Genomic DNA, 16,934 nt, shown 5'->3' with positions numbered 1-16,934 from the left:
GGATAAATATAGCAATTGGAAATAGACTTCCGCTTAGCGAAATAATTATCGAAATGGGGCAACAGGTGGTGGACAATACGAGATGCTAAGAAAGAATAGAAGAGTTGAGCAAGGAACATATACAGCAATAACTAAAAAATATGATTCTGTGCTGATACCATATTTGCGTGAAGTAAAAAACACGTACTATTTTGGAGAAGTTTTGTAACTACTTTAGTCTATATGTATGTTTGTATTTGTGATATGTTGTACTATTTTAATACTTTAATAAAAGAGATTAAACATAAAATAAAGTTGAGAAATAGCCATTTTTCCATAGGGGCATCTCTGCCACAACATCCGTGAACCCCACAATTTTTTTAATTTGCCTCCAAACCGATCTCGCCAGGCGAAGCAAAGGAAGCATACGAGGGATATTAATTTTCTCCAATTCTAGAAAATTCAGTGGACAGTCCATTTGAGTCGCATGGAGAAGATGGCTTTCAGAGTTAGGAAGGCAATTATTGGGCATCCATTTATTAAGAGCTTTAACCTGACCAGCCAAATAATATAGATAAAAATCCAGTAGCGCCGCCCCGCCCCTTGACTTTGATCTCTGCAACGTAAATAGCCTAAGTTTGGGCCTAGATTTCCCCGATATGAAAGATGTAATTTGAGAGTTCAAACTTGTAAAGAAGGATTTAGGAATCAACACAGCACTATGTTGCAGACAGTAACTGAGCTTGGGGAGCAATATCATCTTGATTAGGTTAATACGGCCGGCTACAGACAGCAGGAGTTTGCTCCAAGCTGTGAATTTAAGTTTAACTAATTCTGACAACGGGAGTATGTTAAGTTGTAGATCAGATCTACTGCCCTGAGAAATATATATGCCCAAGTATTTAAAACTGGGTACAATAGGGAGGGAGGAAAGAATCCCAAGGCCGGGCGATGGAATATGGGAGAGAGGCACCAACGCTGATTTGTCCCAGTTTATATATAGGCCCGAGTGTCTACTAAATTTATCTATAGTGTCTATTACCCGCGGTAATGTTACCTCTGCCTCATCCATAAATATCACCATGTCGTCAGCGTATAGACCAATAGTATCCACCCGATCAGCTATACTTATACCTTTAATATCAACAGAGGACCTTATGCGTATCGCCAGGGCCTCTATCGCAAGAGCGAAGAGGGCCGGGGATAGAGGGCACCCCTGGCGGGTCCCTCTATAATAGTAAGAAAGATTTAGAAATGGAGCCATTAACAATTATACGGGCCTTGGGTTTCATATATAACAGACCCACCCACTTCAAAAATTTATCCCCGAAGCCATATTTTTTTAAATCTGTCTTGTGGTTGTTGTTTCATCTTTATTTTCAGTTTTGAGTTAATGACATGCTCGTGCTTTGGGGCGGCCTGTGAGGGGGTGGGCTTCTGCTGGAGGTGATTATTTTTCAAACCATATTATATTCAGTATGTAAACTAGGGGCAGTAAGCTATCAGAAGCCATACTGCTGAATACCTAATCAGAGCACCCCCCACAGGCTGCCCCGAGCATATCATTAACTGCAAACTGAAAATAAAGATTAAACAACCACAAGACAGATTTCATCAACCAAGGTATCACCACTAGCACTGGCATCTCTGACCTTTCCCCGCGCACTGCCCTCAACAGGGCAGATAAGTACGCCTGCTCAGGAGCGCCGATGCTGGGGAGCCATGAAGCAAGCAGGAGAGCCATGAAGCAAGCAGGAGGGCGGCATCACAATAAGATTGGATGCGCCGGACCTGAGGCATCCATCCGACCGGACCGCCCTGCAGGTGAGCATAATGAAAGTTATTTTTATTCTCTTCCAGGTCAGACCGGGGGCTTATCTACAGCATTAGGCCGGCGTCACACTAGAGAGTTTTATGGACGTATGAGAGGCGCAAAAACAACGCATTGCACACGGACCAATGATTCTCTATGGAGCAGCTCCTATCTGCCGTATATTTCCCAGCCGTATTTTACGGGCTGAGAAAATCGCAGCATGCTGCAATTGTCAGCGTATTGCGCAAAAAAAATAAATAAAAAAAATCGGCCAATGAAAGTCTATGGGGCGAGAAAAATACGAAGTACACACGGACCATCAGTGTGACTTGCGAGAAATACGCAGCGGTGTTCTATAGAAAAGCCGACAATTCAGTGCGGTGTACAGTAGAATCACACTGACAGGTTAGAATAGAGTAGGTAGAATAAATGTCTACACATAGTATAGAAATATAGATATGTATATTTTACAGCGCTAGATAGCAGAAAAGCCGGTAATTCAATTGCCGGGTTTTTCTCTCTCCTTCCCAAACCCGACAGGATACGAGACATGGTTTACATACAGTAAACCATTTCATATCCTTTTTATGCATATTCCTCACTACTAATGTTAGTAGTGTGTGTGCAAAATTTGGGGGCTCCAGCTGTTAAAGGGTTAATTCACGGAAAAAAACTGGCGTGGGCTCCCGCGCAATTTTTTCCGCCAGAGTGGGAAAGTCAGTGACTGAGGGCAGATATTAATAGCCTAGAGAGGGACCATGGGTATTGCCCCCCCCCTGGCTTAAAAACACCTGCCCCCAGCCCCACCCCAGAAAATGCACATCTGTATGATGCGCCTATTCTGGCACTTAGCCTCTCTCTTCCCACTCCCCTGTAGCAGTGGGATATGGGGTAATAAAGGGTTAATGCCACCGTGCTATTGTAAGGCGACATTAAGCCTGGTTAATAATGGAGAGGAGTCAATAAGACACCTATCCATTATTAATCCAATAGTAGTAAATGGTTAATAATACACACACACACACACACACACACACACACATATAATAGGAAAAAAGTTGTTTTTTTTTTATTAAAGACACAAGGTGTTGTAATAGTTTATTATACTCTTAATCCAAAATGACGACCCTGGATCTGTAAAAGAAAAAAAAACACAAAAAACACCCCAAAAAACGCAACAATATCCCATACCTTTCCGGCGCTCAGTCACATCCCACACTGTAAATCCATCTGAAGGGGTTAAAAAATTTTACAGCCAGGAGCCTGCTAATGCAGCTGTGCTCTTGACTGTAAAATCTGGGGAATTCATAGAATTCAGGGGAACATAGCATGGTAGCCTTGCGGTGCTGCACTATGAGCTCATATGTGGGAATTTTTCTGAATATTTTCTCACGCTAGAGTTCATATGAGGAGTTTATACCAGCAGGGGGCGCAGCACCGCAAGTCTAGATAGCTACGCTCCCCTGCTTTCCATTCATTCCCCAGATTTTACAGGCAGAAGCACAGCTGCATTAGCAGGCTCCTGGCTGTAAAAATTTATAACCCCTTCAGATGGATTTACAGCGTGGGACGTGACTGAGCGCTGGAAAGGTATGGGATATTGTTGCTTTTTTCTTTTTTTTTCTTTTACAGAACAAGGGTCGTCATTTGGATTAAGAGTATAATAAACTATTACAACACCCTGTGCCTTTATTTCAATAAAATTATTTTTTCCTAGTGTGTTATTTATTTATTTTTTTTTTAAACCCTTTTAGAACATAGGATTGATAATGGATAGGAGTCTTATTGACACCTCTCCATTATTAACCAGGCTTAATGTCCCCTTACAATAGCAAAGTGACATTAACCCTTTATTACCCCATATCGCACCGCTACAGGGGAGTGGGAAGAGAGAGGCTAAGTGCCAGAATAGGCGCATCTTACAGATGTGCCTTTTCTGGGGTGGGGCTGGGGGCAGATGTTTTTAGCCGGGGGGGGATGCAATAACCATGGTCCCTCTCTAGGCTATTAATATCTGCCCTCAGTCACTGGCTTTCCCACTCTGGCGGAAAAAATTGCGCGGGAGCCCACGCCAGTTTTATCTGCGATTTAACCCTTTCATTTTAACAGGTAGAGCCCCCAAATTTTGCACATACACTCTACTAACACTAGTAGTGAGCAATATGCAAAAAAAAAAAAAAAAAGGGGATATGAAATGGTTTACTGTATGTAACCATGTCTCATATGTCGGGTTTGGGAAGGAGATGGCAAAACCCGGCAATTGAATTACAGTCTTTTCTGCTATCTGACCCTGTATGAAAAAAATAAATAAATAAATATATATATATATATCACGAATATGTTTTCATGAATATTTGAGCCCATGGATCCATTCTATGACCATTTTGCAAGCTGGCGAGAAAATCTCACCATACTGATGCCATACGGAGGTTTACATACGCAAAATATGCAGCCACACCCTGCCTACGGATGACATACGGATCACTGTTTTGGGATCATTTCTGCGTATTACGCCTGTAAAATACGGACCGTATTTCCCTTTGATGAGTGTGACCCCGGCCTTATAGAATGATGTAGATAAGCCCTGAAAGGTGATGGCTGAAACTGGTATCGGCCAAAACAGCTGACAGGTTCCCTTTAAAGGGACTCTGTCACCTGAATTTGGAGGGAACAATTTTCAGTCATATGGGCGGGGTTTTCGGCTGTTTGATTCACCCTTTCCTTACCTGCTGGCTGCATGCTGGCTGCAATATTGGATTGAAGTTCATTCTCTGTCCTCCGTAGTACATGCCTGCACAAGGCAATCTTGCCTTACGCAGGCGTGTACTATGGAGGACAGAGAATGAACTTCAATCCAATATTGCAGCCAGCAGGTAAGGAAAGGGTGAATCAAACACCCGAAAACCCCACCCATATGACTGAAAATTGTTCCCTCCAAATTCAGGTGACAGAGTCCCTTTAACTAATAATCATGAAAATCAAACTGACAAGAACTGAATATCTACTGTGCAGGCAAGAAGTCCAGGAACATTTTGGCTCCCGAATCATTAGTGCATTAGCTTTTTTTCCCCCTATTTTTCATTTGCATCTTTTTTAAGTCTTGTCTTCTCTTGGGGTTTTTCTTATGTTTGCCATTGTGTGCGCAGTTTGGAGCTTTCAGATGTTTTTGGCCGCTATGCCAATTGCAACTTTTAAAAGTTGCAAAATTATCATGCAAGTAATCCCCTTCCCTCCCAGTGATTTAATGTGTGCCTGCAAATTGTTTTGCAACATTTTAGTGGAACGTGAGACTTTTGCACAAAATCAAAAATGCTTTTTTTTTTTTTATTATTATTTTTGCCTTTAATTTTTTTTTGCAACTTTTTAGTGCAAGAAGTCATGAAACAAAAAAGGGCAAATTATTAGCTGTAGGTACTCGTTTAATAAGTGAATGAGCCACACACATCGATTACAAGACCCATATACATTCTTGTCTGCAGTTCACATCTGGGCATTGTGCATGGCGATACCAGCAGTACCCGGAGGGCTGGCGCACAGGAACGTATCCTGGCCAAGCCCCTATTTATGTCAATTTTCTCACTTAAGTAAACAGTTAAAATAATTATGAGAACAGAGGTGAAGCAGAGAACAGCAGCAGGCGGATCGCTCCGGCCCTCACCTCCAATATCCGGTCTCCTTCCTGCAGCCGGCCATCAACCGCTGCAGCTCCTCCCTCCTTGATGCTGCTGACATAGATGCCACTATCATGTGACACATATTGTTGGTCTGTGCCACCCACAATATTAAACCCCAGACCTACGGAAAGAAAGGAAACAAGGATGAGCTGCCTGCGTCTAAGAGCTGCCTCATCCAAGATTTTACATGTATAACACACATAGTAAGGGTAAGTTCACACAGGGTGTGTTTGCTGCTTTTTTTTTCTGCAGCAAAACCTGATCATCTTGGCAGGAAATAAGCTGCATCAAAAACACAGGTTTAGGTGTGTTTTTTTTATGCTTTTTTTTTTTTTTAGATCAGATCAGCCTATACATCAATGAGCTTTGGGCACACATCCTAGTTGCAAGATCACTGGTTGTCCCTCCTTGGGATACTTGAAGATGCTCCATTTTAGCAATTCTCAGACCCAATCATGACAATATGGCCATCAGATCTCTATTCTTGCCTTTTTCCTGCTGCCAACACATTAAACTCAACATCTAACTTATCACTAGCTGAATATATAAATTCCCATGGACAGGTACCATTGGTATTCATTTCACCTGTCAGGTTTTAATGTTATGGCAGATTGTTGTAAAGGGATAGTTGTCATTATCTGTGTATACTAATACTCCTCAACAATGAAATTGCGGCACCTAGAGAGGAAAAACTGGGATTAAGGAAATCACAGGATGGATAGACATGTTAAAGATATTCCAAAGATGAAAAATGGAAATAAAATTTTCAAACCACCTCAATTAATTCATTATCGAGCCCCACGTGCAGAAATCCCAGAACTTACAGCCTCAGGTGCTACTAATGAGGTTATTAATGGTTGTCTGAGGAAAGTTCTGGTGCTGAATACACTTGGGAAAATCCTGAAGATCCGCTGCTGGCAGCTCCCTTTGGTGATCAATGACGTTCCAGGTGTGCTCAATGGGGGATGCTGCAGGCCCTAGAAGTACGTCTAGGCCACACAGGCTGCTCACAGTAGAACCAGCAACATGTGTTAATGTTGGAAAACGGCTCCTGGGACACTTTGGATAAATGACTGTAACACTGGTTTCACCCAGGATTGTCAGCCGTCCAGAAATTCATCAACACTAAAAAATATGGAACCATTTTGCTCGGTCCGTGAAAAAAAAAAAAGACGTCTGTAATTTGTTTTGAGTCTGAAATAACTTATTCAGATTATTTTGACTAATTATTTTATTGGCAAGTTCTCCTTCAATGGAAGTCTTGAAACACAGGCTGGACAGACAACTGTCTTGGATGGTTTAGTGAATCCTGCTTTGAGCAGGGGGTTGGACATGATGACCCTGGAGGTCCCTTCCAACTCTAACATTCCATGGTTCTACTATTTTACAGTGAATGCAGCTGATATCTTCTTATTAGAATTATGGGTTGTAGACATGGATCACTTATTATGGTTTTAAAATGTGTTTGTAAAAACATTGTCTGTCCTTGATTTTTTGGTAAGGCTTCTTTCACACTAGCGTCGGGCCGACGTTCCCGACGCTAGCGTTGTCTCCGCCGCACAACGGGGGCAGCGGATGCATTTTTTCAGCGCATCCGCTGCCCCATTGTGAGGTGCGGGGAAGCGCGGGGAGGTGGGGGCGGAGTTCCGGCCGCGCATGCGCGGTCAGAAAAAGCGGACCGTCGTGAGCAAAAAACGTTACATGTAGCGTTTTTTTCTCCCGACGGTCCGCCACTGCACGATGCATCCGTCGCACGACGGGTGCGACGTGTGGCAATCCGTCACAATGCGTCGCTTAATGTTAATCAATGGCGAAAAAACGCATCCTGCAAACACTTTTGCAGGATGCGTTTTTTCGGCAAAACGACGCATTGTGACGGAATGCAGTTAACGCTAGTGTGAAAGTATCCTAAGCTGTCCTGAGAAATTAAAGTCAAGTTGGCAACCCTGGTCTCACCAACACATCAATGTAACGCTGAGCTGTCAGAGTACCTGGAAAAAAGACTCAGAGGTGTCCTTCTGTCGTACATTATGCCACACCAAAATCCCAAGAGTAGAACCAGTTTAACAGTCTCTCGTGAAGGCCTCTTCATGATGTTGCCCACATGGTCTCCAGATGGAGAGTGGAGGCTTGAATGGAGCAATGGAGGCATATCCTCTTCAGTAATAAATCCCACTTTTGACTTGGACGCAATGATACCCAGAAATTGCTCTGGAGTCCACGTGGGCAACGCAATAAAGAAGCATCATGCTAGTCCTACTTCCAAGATTAGGTTGTGGGGTGACAACATACAGCATCCAGACCCTCTTGTCCTCATTCCAGGTACACTAACAGCTCAGTGTTATATTAGTTTCATGGAGGGACTAGAGTGAAGGCCTCTTTAACAAATTTTAACCCCAGGAGACGTTTTGCCACCTTCGCCATTAGCATCCATCCTGTGATCTCCATATATAAGTTCACTACTTTTCCTTTCTTAGTGTTGAAATGTCAATGTTGAGAAGTATACGGTATATAAGATTACTTTAGTCAGCAGAGTTCTCATTTCCTTCATCCAAACAGCAGACATTTGTACACAATCCCCAGAGACAAACAATTTTCTCCCACGGTTTCGGCATACGCTATATGAAGGTCAGGCCTCCAGAGGCTGCCTTTGGGAACATGACTATGCTACGGAAAAGCACTGGAGCAGAAATTGTCATAATCTGTGAAAATTATATTTAACCAGGAAAGTATTGAACGTTCTTCCCTAGGATACGTCATTGATATCAGATCGGTGGGGGTCCGACACCTGGCTGTGCAGTTCCTGCTCCATTTGCTGTCTACATCCGACAGCCTGTGGATCTTTAGGGGGATGGGTTTCTTATCTCCTAAAGATATGTCATCAATATCGTAAGACTTTATAAGTCCTTTAAATATCTATCTTGCTTGTTGACAGAGGCTTGGATTAGCAGTATTCGCATTTTTTACTCTGTGCGCTCCCGAACCATGTGATACTGATCATTAAATAGTCATCGTCTGACTTATCCGCATACAGAAGCCTGACCCTACTTCCTTAGTAGCGTTCTTCATCGCTACACAGACTTCTATGGGCTTCAATCAAGTCAATGGACCCATAAAGGTTTATAGCCATGTACACGTATGTGTAATAACAGGCAGTTACTGCACATGCTCGGTAGCATACATAGACTTATAGGCTCTATAGACTTCAATGGAAGCCCTAGAAGTCTATGAGCATCTCAGCATGCGCAAACAGGAAAACGCTGCACAGGACGGAAAAAAGGAGGACATATTTCACAGCCTGGAGCCGGAACAAATATTTCTGAGGGCTAAACTTATTTTACTCACAAACAGCACAATATTTTGTACTCTGTACTCTGGGTTCAGAGGGGGCTATGATGTCATGTAGACGGGGCATCAATCAGCACCCACCATGTCCGTGGATCAGTGTAGTAATCATGACTGAGCTGCCAACCATCACAACTCACACCAGTAATGATGCCCAGGGATCAGCTCGTTGCATTATCCGGTATGTAGACACATGCCATCTTGTAACACTGCAAGTTAACGTGAGGAACGAGTGAGCGCGGCGATGGTGGGCGCAGGATTTGTATATTAGGGAGATCATGGCCCGACAATACTGGTGATGGCCTGCGATCAGTGGGTATGATGCACAGAACAATGTAACTTGCCAATCTGCCAGATGCAGCCTTTATATCGAAGCACCCACTTCCATCAGCACCACTGTACTTGGCAGCGGCACCTACAGCTAATCTCCGATACGGCGTTACGCAAGCTCCACAATCACCTTGTATCCCATCTTACATCTAATAAGTCCTATGTAATCTGAGATAGAAAATATACTGGAAAAGGTGACACATTGGCATCACTTCTTGTCTGCAGTCCGATAACCAGATTAAGAGCATGTTCACAACAGTTTTCCGACCTGGATCAGATTCATAATCCATGTAAAAAAAAAAAAAACCTGAACATTGAGTCATGGCCAAAAGTTTGAGACTGATATTCTAATTCTCAAAATTTTGTTTATTCAGTGTTTTTCGATCTTTTAGTCTGATGTTTCTATGCTTAAAGAAGTACAATTATAAGAATTTCATTCATTTTTACACTTTTAGTGAGAAAGACATACTGTACATTTTATGCCAAGTCTTAATATTTACAGGGTTGACCCTTATTTTTCAAGACTTCCACCCTGGCAGCTGGATAACAGCTTCTAGGCCAAATCCTGACTGATGACCGCCTGTTCTTGCCTAATCACTGCTTGATGTTTATCACAATTTGTGTTTAATTTGTCCACCTGCTTTTTTGGGATTTACCACTGGTTCTCAGAGGGCTTGAGATGTGGGGAGTTTCTTGACCAGGAACCCAACATTTCAACGTTTCCTTCACCAGAAACTGCAGAAGTTTGGAAAAATAAGGGTCAGCTCTGTAAACATTGTCTTTCCATCAACTTGATGTAATTCTCAATAAAAGTCTAATAAAAGTTCATAAACTTATGCAATGTTTATAATTTCACTTCAGTAACCACAGAACCTTAAGGATCTGAAGCAAGAAACTGTGAAAACCAAAATTTGTGTTGGTCTCAAAATTTTTGGCCCCGACTGTCCTCTTAAGGGAACCTGGTTCTCTGTCGCCATTTATACTCTTTAGGTTCATACCTCACAACTGGAAAACCAGCAACAGCAAAAATGTTGCAGATTTGTCACACGTTTTCCTCGGGATATTGGCAGCGTAAAGTAACAAGTTGGGGATCTGAAATTTGCAGCATCTGTGAATTTACATTGCAAGTTTTCTCTGTGGGAGGATGAGCTTTGTTACATCTCAAGCACCACTACTAATCAGCAGATTTTCTGGGTGGGAAACTCACTGCTTATCTCTGAGACTTGTGTGCACATTCGCTTAGATGCCCTAATCATTTTAAAAGGGCTTGTTCACATGCTGCGTGTTTGCCAAGCGTTTTTCAAGGGTAAGAAACGCTGCACTTTACGAAAATGACATCTTGTGCTTATTTTTCCTTGCAAATCTGAACCAAAGTGTTTTTTTTTCCAGGACGTCCCCCTGACAGCACACTGGACGTCCTCCTCCTCCTTGCAGGGACAGGAAAAACACCAAGAGAGGTTAAAAGGTCCCACTCCGCCCCCTTTCCTTTAGTGTTTTTCCTGTCCCTGCATGGAGGGACACACGAGAGAGCAGCACAGCGCAGAAGCTTACCAGTCTGGAGGGCTCAGGGGAATCGTGTGGCTGGGCCAATATCCTTCCCCCGCGGTAGTAGCCTAGGGCAGAAACTTCCCGGTGGGAAGTCCCTCTGCCCAGAGACCAGTCGAGCGGACGAGCTCCTGGGTAGAGCCGCTTCCTCCCGGTGGGGGGCTCTCGGCTCAGGCGCCATGCCAGGACAAGAGGCGCCACATAGAGGTGGAGGAGTTTCCGGCAGCAGCAGGCTCAGCGTGTGTTCCACAAGGTGGAACGCGGAAGTAAGTGAGTCGGATATCTAAGAGTCACTTCCGGTGACGTCACGGGGATAGGTCTGTGTCATATCCGGTGTCGGTGGCGTCCCAGTGTGCATTCCACCTCGTGGAACGCGGAAGAAGGCTTCTTGCAGAGCAGAGCCTGGGATGCCGCAGACATTTCGCCCAGCGTTCCGCAGAGCGAGGGATGGGAAAGGCGCCAAAATTTGAATACCTTGGCGGTATTTCGACTGCAGGGTACGAAATTATCGTGGGGCAGTCTGTGCTAGCCAAGCACAAAGCTGATACGGATGCCGGAGACTTAAGGTACTGTCACATTTAGCGACGCTGCAGCGATCTAGACAACGATGCCGATCGCTGCAGCGTCGCTGGAGAGCTGTCACACAGACCGCTCTCCAGCGACCAACGATGCGGAAGTCCCCGGGTAACCTTGGGGTTACTAAGCGCAGGGCCGCGCTTAGTAACCCGATGTTTACCCTGGTTACCAGTGTAAATGTAAAAAAACAACAAATACTACATACTTACATTCCGGTGTCTGCCGCGTCCCCCGGCGTTCTGCTTCCCTGCACTGTAAGCGCCGGCCGTAAAGCAGAGCGGTGACGTCACCGCTGTGCCCTGCTTTACGGCCAGCCGGCGCTGACACAGTGCAGGGAAGCAGAACCCGGGGGACGCGACAGACATCGGAATGCAAGTATGTAGTGTTTGTTTTTTTTTACATTTACAATGGTAACCAGGGTAACTATCGGGTTACTAAGCGCGGCCCTGCTCTTAGTAACCCGATGTTTACCATGGTTACCAGTGAAGACATCGCTGAATCCGCGTCACACACGCCGACTCAGCGATGTCTGCGGGAGATCCAGCGACGAAATAAGGTGCTGGCCTTCTAGCTCCGACCAATGATGTCACAGCAGGATCCTGATCGCTGCTGAGTGTCACACAACGATATCGCTATCCAGGACGCTGCAACGTCACGGATCGCTATCGTTATCGTTGTTAAGTTGTTCAGTGTGAAGGTACCTTAAGGGTGAGTGCAGCAAAGGCTGCTATATCCTTTATTTGACTAAAGGGATTACACATTTATCCTGTGTGTTTCTCAACAGAAGATATGGAGGTCAGAAGTGAGGAGGCAGGGGTAAGTGCGCAGTGCGCAGAGTTACATACATACTTCCACGTAAACACTGAGCAGTTCCTATTCTTATGTTTAGAATAAGGAGGTCACTCAGGCACCCCTCCCTCTGACAAAAAAGCCTGCCAAGGCGTCATCGAAGTCTAGTCGGTGCTCCATATGTCACGTGAAGCTTCCAGAGTCATACAAAAAAGCTCTCTGCAGCTCTTGTATTTCCAAGATTGTCAGAGATGAGCAACCAACTTTGTTATCAGAAATGAGAAGTTTAATCCGGGAGGAGGTTCAAAGTTCTTTAGCCTCAATGTCTCAACGGGGCCCGTCCAGTCCGGGTCCGGTTCGTAAGAGACCAAGAAGGGACCCAGACCAAGAGGATCTGGATGGTTCCTCAAATGGAAAATCGGAGGTTAAAAGTTCAGACCAGGAAGAAGGAGAGTTGCCGCTGGAAGAGCAGGAACAAGGCTAGTAGAATGAGCTTTAATTCCTGTTAATACTAAAATTAGATCCATCATTTATCCCTAAAATAGCCTCAGTAAAAAATCAGAACCAAGAGAATTTTAAACCTCCTTTTGTGAAAACCCCTCTAATGCAAAGGAGCAAGCATTACATTCCCTTGATGTCAGTCAGGCAGTATTAAACTATCTAGAGGCCACTAGTTCCTGGAGGAAGGATTCTAATCTTTTTATTCTGTTTGGGGGTAAGAATAGGGGTAAAAAAAGCTTCCAAAGCGTCAATAACTAGATGGATCACGACTGTACTTTCAAAAGCCTACTCATCAGAAGGGGTAGATTGTCCAACAGGAATTAAAGCTCATTCTACTAGGGCTGTCTCAGCATCATGGGCTGAACGAGCAGGGGCGTCCCTAGATCAGATATGCAAGGCCGCAACTTAGGCCAGGGTAAACACATTTTGCAAGCATTATAAACTTGACGTATTAGCATTCCAGCAAACATCATTTGGGGGAAAAGTTCTCCAAGCAGCTGTCCCACCCTAAGGCTAAGTTCACACGTTGCAGAATTGCCGCGGAAATTTCTGCGGCAATTCTGCGCCTCCTGCCGCGGGTATATTGCATGCAGAATTAGCATGCATATACCCGCAGAAAACTAGCGTTTTGCAAGCATAATTAGCTTGCAGAATGCTAGCGTTTCCCAAGCGATCTGTAGCATCGCTTGGAAAACTGACTGACAGGTTGGTCACACTTGTCAAACAGTGTTTGACAAGTGTGACCAACTTTTTACTATAGATGCAGCCTATGCAGCATCTATAGTAAAAGATAGAATGTTAAAAATAATAAAAAAAATTAAAAAAAAAAAAGGTTATACTCACCTCAGCGGCATCCGTTCCTAATGCTGTGTGTTCAGGACCTTCCATTGACGTAGCGGTCACGTGACCGCGGGTCATGTGACCGCAACGTCATCGCAGGTCCTTCACACACCCCTCGGAAGCCGCCGAAGAAGGTCGGGCCGCCAGAGGGCGAGTATATCGCTATTTTTTATTTTAATTCTTTTTTTTTTACCAATTATATGGTGCCCAGTCCGTGGAGGAGAGTCTCCTCTCCTCCACCCTTGGTACCAACCGCACTTGATCTGCTTGCTTCCCGCATGGTGTGCACAGCCCCGTGCGGGAAGTCAGCAGATCAATGCACTCCTAGGTGTGCAGAATCGCCGCGATTCCGCAATTTTAATGAACATGCTGCGTTTTTTTCTGGATTGCGATTCCGCTCAGGAAAAAAATGCAGCATGTGCACAAAAAATGCGGAATGCATTCTGTTACATAGGATGCTTAATGTTAGCGTTTTTTTCGTGGTTTTATAGCGTTTTTATAGCGAAAAACCTCGAAAAAAACGCAAAAAATCTGCTACGTGTGCACACAGCCTAAAGGAGTTTTCTTTGGTATTCTCCAGTGTGCTGTCAGGGGGACGTCCTGGAAAATTGGTATTATACCTACCGATAATTCGGTTTCCAGGAGTCCATCCTGACAGCACCGTTACTTCCCCCCCTGGGCATTCTATTTTTATATGATGTAATATGATTTGGTGAATAACGATTTTAATTTGCATCTATCCATGGTGTGGTACTTGTCAAAACACTAAAGGAAAGGGGGCGGAGTGGGACCTTTTAACCTCTCGTGTGTTTTTCCTGTCCCTGCAAGGAGGAGGACGTCCAGTGTGCTGTCAGGATGGACTCCTGGAAACCAAATTACCGGTAGGTCTAATACCCATTTTTTTAACGTATGGCATGTCTTTTTTTCCCACTCATTCAAATAAATGGGAGGGAAAAAAAACAAGTAAAGGCAGTTAAAAAAAAAAAAAAAAAATCACTTCTTTTAAAGCAGTGTACACTGGGGTAGTTAGCTGAAAATCCCACTGGATTTGTAATGCCAGATTGGTGATCACTCAATTTTCTCTAGACATAAATGACGGGTTGTCCACTACTTTTTAACATTGGCCCACTGAACCGCTGCTGTGCTTGTAACGAGTTGCCTCCTGTCAGCTCTTAGGATGATCTCTCCGAAGGTTTCTCCTTCCTGCCTTTAGCCTTGGAGAGAATATCACTCATTAGAGGCCTTGTATGCCAACCCTGTTCAATCACCCGACAGACATCAATGTGATGTTCCCTCTGAAGCTGGAGGTCAAAAGGAGGAACCATCGGATGGAACCTTGTGGAACAATGACAGGAGGGATCACGTGAGCAACAGTTAAATCAATGGGTCGATGGCAAAAGTAATGGGCAACCCCTTTAAATAAATAGAGAGTATTGTAGTAAGGAAAGACACGGATGTGCATGTACTGGGTGATTTTAAGTGGAAAGGTCCTTTAAAAAAAAAAAAAAATTCTCTCAACTGATCTTGTTACATTGTCACAGTCTAATAAGTAGATGCAGGGCCTTTATGGCCTCATTCACATTGTGCAGTTTCTTTCCCGACGTGATAAATATGTTTCTTCCACTCAGACAGAAATGTGATGGCTGCAGAGGACAGAGCGGAGCAGCGTCGCCGATGCCGGAGGTAAGTATAGATTTTTCCTTATTTGTGCAGCACCCAGGGGCCATTAATAAGGGTCTGCCTAGAAGTGAACAAACCCTTTAAGTGCATCTATAAACTGCTCACTTCCAAAATATGAATAATATATGGGACGAAACCTAAAAGAAAGAAAATCAACCCCATTCTGGATGAAACAACCTGTAATGGAGACCGGTTTGGTTTTTTACTATACTGTGAGAAGGGTCGTAGTGGAACAAAGAACAATAGATCCAGTTCACACCGGAGGTCAAGCGGACCACCACGTACCCACAGGATCGTGATAAGTGTGATCGCTGGGGGAGCCTCCTGATCCAAAAGTTCTCTTTATACATGGGGGAAGGAAGATGGTACACATCGTATACTTCGACGGCCGCTCTATTAGACCCCCAGAAATCAATGACTGTGGTCAAGTGTGTACTCTACTGCTCCATTCACACAGTGAATTGTGGGGCCCTTGTTCTTAGTGGAGTGCGGTTATTTTTTTTTCAGACCCCCAGTGATCATTTATTACCTTTGCTATGGATAAATGGTGAAATACACAGATGCTGGCCAGACCCTACGGTCGTCTGATGGGCACATTGGGGGTCCTGATTCTCCCCCCAACAGAAGATGTGAAGGGATAGAAGAGCGGACCCTGTGGGCTGTCACCCAGCGCTAATGGGTACAGAGGAGTCCGACTCCCTCTCTCCCTATGGAGGACACATGCGTGTTGGGATTTTTGTGGCGGTTCCCAGCAGGGGGCAATGTGACCCCATTCACCTGCTGTACACTGATGTAGGGGGATGTACAGCCATCTTCAGCCTCATGTTGTGGCTACTGGTCGCCCCTCAGCCTAGACCTCATCCACAGGACTGCTAGATGGATGGGGGTCCTCACCTCCTGTCCCAATAACGCGCCATGTGCTCCCATGGGTACACCTGTGACTCACGAGACCCTAGTGTGGAAATTAGGACATTTTATAAAACAGAAATGAAAGTTTCAGATAGTCTGACCCGTGTGACCTTACCCCGAATGGCAGAGGGTCTTCACAGCGGAGATCAGTGGTGGCCTGTGCTCACAGATCTCATATATACCCATCATACAGCAGATCACTCCTATATGGAGAGCCTCTCTAAGCACCTGGTGGTCCACACCCTGCAGGGGTCTATACAGCAGCCTCCCCCATGCAATAGCTCTCAGGGAATGCTGGGAGCTGTGGTTCTGTGCCAGCTGGCGAGCCCAGCATGGCGAGCCCAGCAGCGTGGCCTGCACGGCCCATGACATGGCTGCCCACACCGTGCCTCGTCCTAGGAGGGCAGCCCACGCCTCCTGCCTCCCGGCGCCGGTACCTGAGGGGCCTCTGATCAGCTCGATCTCCTCCAGCACAGCCCGCGGTCCTGCGCTCATGTCGGCCGCTCCCCCGCAGGTCTGTGCTCAGACGAGGCTGAAGGTGAACACAACCCCAGCAATTTGTTCCTGCAGCCAGGCGGCCCCCACGTGGGGAGGATACAGCGCGGGGCATCTTGGGAGTTGTAGTCCTGGACTGGCAATGCTCTGCTGCGGGAATATAGTCATGGAGAGCAGTAGCGTAGCTACTGGGGGGGCAGAGGGGGCCATCGCCCCGGGCCCTGTCACATGAAAGGGCCCACTGGGAGCCAGGGCCACTTCTGTGAGGAGGCAGAACACCACATAGGAGCAGAGCAGTATAATGACGGAGACTCTGCAGGCTATTAGCACAGTGGCGGCTGCAGTCTCCCCCCTGCAGTGAATGGTTTCGCCCCCTCTGACCTGATCATGAAGCTTTTCCTGGCTGCAGTTTTCTTCCCTCTGTGCACGCTGGGATTGGCTCAGGCACGCTGGGTCCT

The 16,934-nt window shown here is 45.3% G+C and overlaps 1 protein-coding gene across 1 annotated transcript in view; it reads right to left on the bottom strand.

Annotated features, from left to right (window-relative positions):
* SYNJ2BP (synaptojanin 2 binding protein) overlaps positions 1 to 16,714 on the bottom strand; it is a 33,100-nt gene extending 16,386 nt beyond the window's left edge. Inside the window, exons 1-2 of the mRNA XM_077262280.1 lie at positions 16,419 to 16,714; positions 5,451 to 5,587 (exon numbers count right to left, since the gene is read on the bottom strand). Coding sequence (XP_077118395.1) covers positions 5,451 to 5,587; positions 16,419 to 16,476 — 195 coding nt within the window. The 5' untranslated portion in view covers positions 16,477 to 16,714. The remainder of the gene's footprint in view (positions 1 to 5,450; positions 5,588 to 16,418) is intronic.
* Positions 16,715 to 16,934: the final 220 nt, after the last annotated feature.

This window comes from Ranitomeya variabilis, chromosome 1, assembly GCF_051348905.1.
Source record: "Ranitomeya variabilis isolate aRanVar5 chromosome 1, aRanVar5.hap1, whole genome shotgun sequence".
Classification (NCBI taxonomy): domain Eukaryota; kingdom Metazoa; phylum Chordata; class Amphibia; order Anura; family Dendrobatidae; genus Ranitomeya; species Ranitomeya variabilis.
The sequence above is the reverse complement of the archived record's forward strand: the minus strand, read 5'-3'. Positions and strand labels throughout refer to the sequence as shown.